This window comes from Nanorana parkeri, unplaced genomic scaffold, assembly GCF_000935625.1.
Source record: "Nanorana parkeri isolate BGI_ZX_2015 unplaced genomic scaffold, ASM93562v1 scaffold660, whole genome shotgun sequence".
In the NCBI taxonomy this organism is placed as follows: Eukaryota; Metazoa; Chordata; class Amphibia; order Anura; family Dicroglossidae; genus Nanorana; species Nanorana parkeri.
Window position 1 is genome coordinate 646,953 of NW_017306928.1, and position 9,436 is coordinate 656,388.

Here is a 9,436-nt window from a genome sequence, read left to right on the forward strand (position 1 = left end):
GTGTGCCTGAGGCAAAAATCTCAGGCTTCCTTATTATAGGGACCACCCAGATAGTAAAACATATTTCTACAAGTTTGTCTAGAAAGGTCTAGTTTGACCTTGAATATGACTCAACCAACCTAAATACACCTACACTTTGGCATAATATAGCCAAACAATATGACACAAGAAAGCAACACGCAATTTAAGAAGCCTGACAGCAGTGGTCATTTCCATACTTCTTGCATGGCTGGTGCACACTAGTACACACTGTAATCTAAGCTTGAGAAGCGCACACAAATGCATGATCAGCATCATGTGTAGGATATATAGCATAGGAGTAATATATCCTACAGGATCAGATTTTCTGTTATGTTATGGTATGGTATAGTTTGGGCATGACATTAGTTAGACCAATTTTTAATAGTAACAACCAGAAACTACATTCATCCCGAATCTAGCAATCCCCATGGATGCCTGATAACAGGGAGTTTACTGTATATATATATATATATATATTAGAAGGTATAATAAGAATAGCACAATTGATTAAAGGCCTACCATTGTTCTAAAACAAATGACTACATTAAAGTCTACCATTAGGCCACTGCAGTACTTTTCTAAGCATACCATGATCAATACGAGAATAAAGTATTTGGTTTGATGCAAAAGCAAAAGTAGAATGTATAATACCTTTGCATTACAGAAAATACTGCAGTGCACTTCTAGATCATCATAAATTAATCGGCATTTACACAATTCTTTCTAAGGCACCACTAGCCCTTAAGCAAAGAATAGGAAGACTTGCATGTGCCGTCTCATTATTTAGGAGTAGAACACTGCCAAGTAGTATTTTGGGATGGCGCTGTGTCCCTATGGACACCGCAGACCTGTTAAAGGGTGAGAACGGATGTCTAGTTAGCGCTAAACCATTAGACCAAGTCCTCCTCCCTCACCCTCCCCAAAACTAACATTGCAGCACAAACAATAAGCTATTTACTTATTCTGGAGCTTTTGCAGTTGCCATGGAAACCGAGTCCGATGCAAAAAACGGGGATGAGCAAGTTCTAGATACCAACACTCTATTAAGTACAATACTCTAGTAAATAAAATATCAGAGAAGAACATGCTACAGGCCACAGACAGAACTGATATATTGGGATTATTTTATAAACCAGTGCCAATTTAATGAATATGTACACATAGCAGGAGCCTATTAGCCTCTGTCATTCCTTGTCTATTGCTTCACAGAAAAAGACAAAGTGGTATCACCCTCCTGGCTGTTCTGTCTGACAAAGGTATATGAATCAAAGAAGTGGCTGTTTATTTTTACTTTGTGTTTAGCTGTTTACCTGGAGTGAAGCTTTTAAACTGAACACTGGGCACAAAACATTTTTTTAATTTAAATATTTTCCTCTATAGCCACTTTGTGTGCCCCCAATACCTTCGCAAACCCGTTTATTACTATTATAGTAGTGATGATATTATCATAGTACTATACATTAGCCTGTGGAGAGAACAGAGCTGTGAGAGGGACCCATCAGGTCCCACCCACTAAGAAAACTGCAGGAGGAGCAGATACAAGACCAGTCACCCTGCACAAGGAGAGAGAGCAGCAGCGACTGGTAATTATTATAGGAACCTCCTGAGAGTTTTAGAAGTACAGAGGTTTAACTCTAAATTACTGAACAGATCTGTAAGAAATACACAAAGCACCTCAGGATTAAAATAAGAATACACATACCCCATGTATTTAGATCATATTTGCTTATCCTCAAGTTCAGTTTTAAAATACAACTGTACCTGCATTATGAGATCGGACAACAATCATCAGCAAGCATCACTTAGAGCCAACGTCCTATTTTTTTTTGTTTAAAGCCCGCAAAAACATTGGCAAAAACTAAACACCATAGTGAAAAAAAAAGTGCATGTGAAATACACACTAGGGTGAGTAAACTGGTCCATCTCCCGAAGAGATAGGGCTCTTCCCTAACCCCCTGGGACGAAAGGCTCCTGACTCTTACCCACCTGGCTAAAACCAGGCAGACCTATTCCTCATAGTCAGCCAAAGCTGACCACCGAGTACTAGGTTGGGGGCTCTCCCAAAGAGAGACCCCCCATTTAGGGCGAAGAAGGAACCTAATGCCAAGGTTTTACATGAGGATCTATGTACACAATAATGGAGTTTAGAGACATGTGAACCAATTTGCTGTAAAATAGATACATCTGATACTGTCCAGACAAACTTATTAGCTTTTCTAAATGTATTCTGATTGCCCGCGGCAAATAATGCAATTCCAAATGGTAGGATTCGTTAATTTACATAATTTGACACAAGCTAGATAAAACAAAATAGAAATAATCAAAACTTCCCTGGAAGGTATCAGATTTGTGAAATGTGTCCCATCTGTAGGAAATCATGAAGACTTTCCCTCAATTCAGAAACATCTACGCTAATCTCCAGGGGGGGTTTATGTAATTATCATACTATACAGGGGGCTATGCTTTTCAAATAGTGATCAGCACTACAAAATCCTCTCAGTGTGTGTTCTAGAAAATAAGATTTGTGCCATGATCATGTTCATTGATTTTGTTTCACTGTAAAGTTTTTTGTCCCAACTCTACAAAGTGCCCACATGTAATGTGCATTGACGGTCCGAACTGCCCAGTAGTGTCTATGGAAACCAGATTTAATATTCTGATAATTTAGAGATCATCAGGCATATGAGCATAGTGGTGCTTTAATACCTGCTAACTTTACTGGATGAAATATGTGAAGAAATCATGGGTCTGTTGGAGGAAACTGTCCGAGTTTAAAGACATTACAGGACAGGAAGTGGTAACAAATGTCAACAATTGGGCACAGACAAAAGGTCTTTTTTTTACTCCCAATTTCCCATGTGTTTTGTCATTTAGGAAACATGCAGGGAGGAAATGTGTTTTTCTGTTGTTTGTTTGTTTTTTTCTTGTTTTTTTCCCTACTTGCGTCAATAGAGGACAAAGATACAGTATATCAAAGTTGGTGTTCTGGTGACTTCTCTATATATTGCTGATATTGCAAAGCCATTTTCTTGTTACTGTTGCACCCACCTCAAGGAAATCTACCGATCAGGAGTGCAATCGGACACATGCAGTTGTTTCTCTTCTGGATACCTTCAAGACAGCAGGTGGCCCATGTAGTGCACTGCATTTTTCATCTCAATCCCTTCGAGGTGTTGTTCCTAATATTTTTCAAACGCTGCCAACTGTGGGTTATTTTTATGCCAATTGACACCAAATACAGAACTGATTTTTGCACCTGCTGACCAGCACTGGGCACTGCTACATACTTATGACCACTGCACTCTGTACACTTCAATGTGTTTAAAAGGGATTATTGTCTGTGTTCTTATTACACTGTGAATGGTTTCTATAGAACATTGCATTATATATCTGCTCTTGGATTCATGGTCGGGGACTTAGCTTCACTGCTTATACTCCCAGCACCAACTGTAATGCTCCTTTGGATTTTGCGGGCCTAAGTGGATCACAGCTGCGGACCTATGCTTTAAGTAGTTCTGGGTAATGGGTATGGCAATCAGGCTGGGATCCCAGGCGTCTCTCTCAAGGTTAACTGAGAGTGAGGGATACATGCATCATTTGCCCCAGAACTTAGTTACATAAGAAGAGGTTATTTAGCTCATAACCTATTTTAGGTATCAGGTAACTCAAGGAAAAGAGGTTTGGATCGCTTATTCACCACATAAGCCTTTTGATTACAACGAAATAAAAAATAGAAATAATAAAGGATAATACTAGATGACAGTCCCAGGGTATTTATGACAGTAGCACCGTGCTATATTCAACCAGATCCTGGTATAGGCCAGGTGTCGGCAGATAGTAGCTTCTATCACCGTTCCAAGCAAAGTCTATGCAATACCTGCCAGCAGACTAGGTAACATTGCCCACAACTAAAAGTACTTGCGCTTTTAGAGGCTGGGATCAGCAGGGTCTCCTCCGGAGTAGTCTGCGGTTGGGGAGGCCACCGCAGCAGGGTTTCCTGGAGTGGAGAGGTAGCAGCTTGGGGGTAGTAAGAACGAGGCTCCTGGCGTGGATGGGGCATCAAACCCAATAGTGGAACGCTCTAACAGCGTTCAGGCGAACCTTATATACCCCTCGAACGCAGAAGTGGAGCCTTGGAGCGTGCAGTCACTTCCGCGTTCCACCGTGGAACGCAAGGAACCTCCCCTTCAGGTAGGGAAACGTCCCACGTGACGCGGCCGCTGCGTTCCACGCTGGGACGCAGACGGCTCACGGACAGTACGGACGTTACACCAACATAACACCCCCAAAAAATTATCTGGAGCCATCCCTGTATCCAGCCCAACTTTTGAAATGCCAAGGGTAGCACACAGTTACTCACAATCAGGCACAGATTGCTGCTGATGCACAGTGATACCGGACTAGCACACACCAACCTACTCTACAACCTACAAAGACACACAAAGAACCTTCTAGACATGCAACTTAACTCTATATGACTTCTGCAAACAAAAATATAACACACCAGAGGTAGCGTGTTTGGTTTGTTTTATTACGGCTGATTGCTAAGATAAATATATATTTATTTACTTATGCATGCTTTTTACTGCTTGAAATTATGGAGTTACATTATTCCGAAATACAGAGCTATTATGTGACATTGAAAACTCAGACTCAAGCAGTGATTTTTCACTGTGCATGAATTGGTTTTCTTGCTGGGGTTTTATAATGCAAAGTAGCCAGGTTATTAAGTGATGGATACAGTATAAAGATATGCACTCAAGGTTGGAAAATTTTGCTATATATATATATCGGCAATTGTAAGCCTTTACTTGATGGCTCTTTTGACTACAAAATTTAAAAACATTTGGGGATATTTATCCCAGCATGCTATATTCTGATATGTATTTTCATACTGATTTGCATTTGCAGTGATCTGTGGCAGCATCTCATTAGCAAGTTTCACCTGCACATGTGGAAGCAGTCATTACATTGACAACTTTAACAAACTCTCTGGATAACAATGTGCTCCAGGCAGGTATGCAGGTATGTATAAAAAAAAGAATGCAGCCAATCACTAGGCCCGAGCACAGTCACATGACTGAGGGAGTTATGTCACTGCTTCCCCAGGTCGGCCATTTCAGTGCCAGCTGTGGAGGAGCAAAAAGCTGCAGTGTTGTAGCATGAATCTGAATATTGGTGTTGTGGAACCAGGGGTGCCCTCTTACCTGGGGTCCGGCCGGCACAGCGGAGATTGTAGGGTCTTTCTTGGCGTGATTTGGTGCCAGGCGGTGGCTGGTTGCAGGTGCCCGCATCTGTGCGTACGTGCACGTGATGCGCGTGTGTGACGTACGGGCGCACGTGACATTGCCATGGCCTATTAGTCACCCCAGGTGCTGATCATTGCCAGGGAGGGCCTTGCAAGCACACCTTCTCTCCTAGCCATCCCATTGGTTCCCAGGGACCTGTAGCTTCCTTGTTGCCCAGGCAACAGGGGCGTTTCTGGTCCCTGCTGGGTTTAAATTCCAGCCAGAGCCAAGACTTGTTGCTGAGCTATTCTGCCATATCCAAAGCAGCTATGAATCCTCATCTCCTGTTTTCCTGTTTCCTGCCTTCCTTCCCCGCAAATTTGGATCTCCTGGTTATCGACCCCTGGCTTGTCTCCCCATTTATGATACTTGCTGCCTGCGTCAACCTGGACTATACTCTGACAATGCATTTTGGATTTTTTTCTATTTTGTACCTCAGCCTGGACTCTCCATCTGGTATTGTTCCCTGCTATTGGGTTCCACTCCAGCAAACAGAGGGACTCCGCTCCCTTCCTAACAATTGGCAAACTACTTGATCTAACTATTTGATTGCTGCATGTACAAGCATTATTTTGTGAAGATTAATTTTCATGACTAGTTCAGGGGGTCGTTCCTAGAGCTATATTTTGTAAAATCACTCCATGTTTCAGGAATAATTTTATTGCTGTCAGAGCCTTCTTGTCTTAAAACAAGAAGACAAGAAGGCTCTCTAGTATTAAACCCTTGGAGGCAAACACATTTTTCCCTTTAGCAGCACAGTACAATAAATTATTGTTAGTTCTTTTATACTTATTTTGCCCAAAAGGCTCACATTTTTTTTCCCTCTACCTCTGCTATCCATACGCCTCCTCACAGCACTTCCCCGAGCATCAGGACAGGGAGCACGCACTGCTCACAGTCAGGTGACCTACCCACGGCCTCTCACAATTCCTTGCAACCCACCCCTTTACATGCCTGTATGCATTTTCTGCTTGCTGGTTGGTTTGGTGGTGCCCGTGCATGTCAGCACACAGTCCCAGCCAGGAGCGCGCATTTAAGGGGGCATGGTAAACAAATCGCTGTGGATTTGCGGCTGGCAACGGTGAACGGCAGGGTATGTCGTGTTTGGCTCACACATACAGAAAAAAATTGACTCTGCCATGTTTCATTCATTGCCTGGAATGCAATCAGCTAAAAATAAAGGTGAGTGTTTAATACTCATTTAAGGCTATGTGTTTTTTACCCAATGCATTCTCTGCACCAAGGTAAAAACACCCAGTACCTTTCCATGCACCCCACCCCCAAACTCTTATCTGCGCCTGCTCCTGTCTCTGCCAGGAACACGCACACAGGGGTGGGTTGTCTCATTTACAACCTGTTAGGCGTGTTTGCGTGGGTTTCCTCTGGGTACTCTGCTTTTTCCCACACCCCAAAAGACATGCTGGTAGGTTAATTGGCTCCTGTCTCAAATTGGCCCTGTGTGCATGTGAGATAGGAAACTTAGATTGTAAGCTCCTTGAGGGCAGGGATGTGAATGTGCAGTATGTAAAGCGCTGCGTAAATTGTCGGCGCTATATAAATACCTGAAATAGGAGACACCCGCAAACAGGAGGAGAGGGCAGCAGTTTGGCAGCAAAAAAAATCAATAAAATTAAGAAATTTTAAACAAAAAAGTAAGCCTAATAATTAGATGTGAACTGTGCTGAATTAAAAAAAATAAGGGTTTAATTTCACTTTAAGTATATGCAAAATGTAACAGTTATTTGAACTCACAACATGACAAGTCGGGGTCTTCCACTTACCCGGACAGAACACCAAGAACTAAGTTGAGCACGAAGAAAGATCCTATGATAATGAGAGGGATGAAATACAGCCAGTTCCAAGTGGGTCCTAAGGCATCATTGGTCTATAGAGAATCAGAAAAAAAGGAAGTGAATAGAAATATCATGAACATATTCAATTGGTGAATGTAAATAGATTTCATTCTAAGACCATCTTATATTTTCGAAGGCAGCTCTGTTAAAGCAAGTCTGTTGCAAAAAAAAATAAAAAATAGACAATTAAGTAGGCTTGTAAAAGTACAATAATGCTATAGTCCTTCCACTGGTGAACGGAATCTTCTCTTGCAGCCTGCAAAACCTTCCAGGTGGGTGGTGTAGCACAGCGGAACGACACAAGATTCCAGCAGGACCGGTAAATAGTTTTATTGTACTTTTAAGGCAGAACTGCAGGATTTTGGAAAGCTAACCCTTGCAGTGGGGCCACCCCCACACTGTAAAGGTTAGGTGCTTGTTTTGTCTAGAAGAAATACTCACCTGATCCTTGGTTCCGCCTGGCTGCTAGACCGCCTGACTTACACCATCATGTCTAATGCAGGTCTATTGGATGTTAAGACGTTGAGTGACATACTGCAGCCAAAGTGGAGGGGGAGAGAGGTGAGGGGTCACTGCCACAGCACTGAGGATCGGGTGAGTATTCCTTCTTTATTTTCTCTTCTAGAGAAAAACAAGCAGTTAACCCTTGCAGTGCAGGGGTTGCCCCACTGTAAGGGTTAACTTTTCAAAGTCACATTCAAACTTCCGTGGGAGGCTTTAATCATATTTGATGCGGTGATAAACTTATTAGAACTGGCATTTTTTACAACATGTTTTACTATATATGTGTGAGAAAAACTGATGAAGGTGTTCCAGCATTACCAGCTGGTGTGTTTCAGGATCAGCAGATCTCAGATGTATTTGCATGTTGAAGAAAACTGAACTAACTGCTCTTTGCAAGTACTTTTACATCCACTGCACAACAGTCTGACCATGGTCCACAAAGACAATTCTTAACACACTATACAAGTATATAATTATATTTACATAATAGACCTCTCTTCTAGCCATTCATTAGGATACACCTAAGCTGAACTGTATTTGCTGAAATGTTTCCTTTAAATGGTATTTATGGTCAAAAACTAAAAAAATAAATAAAAATAAAAAAATGTATTTTTATATTGAATTTCCATAAATTCTATCCCACTTCTAATAACCATATCATTCTAGAAGTTTGCAAATCTACTTATAAAGATCCCCATAGGACGTACTTCCTCAATGCACTGACACAATTTCACGCAGTCTTGTGTATATGCAATTCCTTTGTCACAACTCTTAAGCTGCCCATACACCTTACAACCATTGCACGACTTTCGTTGTGCGATGGTTGTAAGGTGATTAAAATTCCGTACGATCTGCCCATCTTGGCTAGGCAGATCATACTTGCGATCATCGCAAGCCCTCCCCGCTGAGGCGAGGGCTTCCGATGATTGCACTGCTGAGCGGGCAGTGTGCACTTGCGCACACCTGTCCGTGCGGCATTTGTGTTCCGAGCACGCCACCAACCCGCCGAAAATCGTGCGATTTTCGGCAGGTTTTCCAGCATGCTCGGAAGACGAAAGTCGTGCGACCTTACAGTAGAAGCGGTCGCACACTGCCCATACACCTGACGATTATCATACGATCGCGGGATCACCCACGATTATCATACGATAATCGGCAGGTGTATGGGCACCTTTACAGAGCTTACCTCCTGAACTACAGCTCAATGTTTGCACAATGTCACACCATTATTTCTTGCTGGAATCAATGCATCATGAGTATGTAGTCTTGAGAAATCAAGATTGCATCACATCAAGCAGCAGGAAAAGAGAATTCAAGAACATTGAGAATCCAGGAAGTTGTTGGAAGTGATGGGCAGACACAGAGAGGTAACTAGAAACTTCACGGCCCTGGTGCAAGAAACCATGAAGGGCCCCCCCACCACCACGGGAAGGCATTAAAAGGAGGCAGCCGCTGCATTTTTAAAATTTAGTGCCGTTATGTGCGTTTAGTATCAGGGCATTTTCCTGAGTACTTGTGAAAATGCCCAGTATTGGCACTGGTGCTTCCCTACTTAATAATAATCTAATGTATTGCTGGGACTGCATATTTGGTGCCATTCTACATTGCTGTATAATCATTATACAGCTATGCAGAATAGCACCAAATATGCACCAATTTCCTTCTGCATTGCTGTATAATCATTATACAGCTATGCAGAATACCACCAGCTATGCATGACTACAAGTCCTAGCAATACAGTATGCAAAATACCACCAGCTTCTCAATCCC

At 42.3% G+C, this 9,436-nt stretch overlaps 1 protein-coding gene across 1 annotated transcript in view; it reads right to left on the bottom strand.

The window, feature by feature from the left end:
• The window catches only part of CACNA1E (calcium voltage-gated channel subunit alpha1 E), a 280,243-nt gene that overhangs the window by 83,561 nt on the left and 187,246 nt on the right, over nt 1-9,436 (bottom strand). Inside the window, 1 exon segment of the mRNA XM_018563377.1 lies at nt 7,091-7,194. Within this exon segment, the coding sequence (XP_018418879.1) occupies nt 7,091-7,194 (104 nt within the window).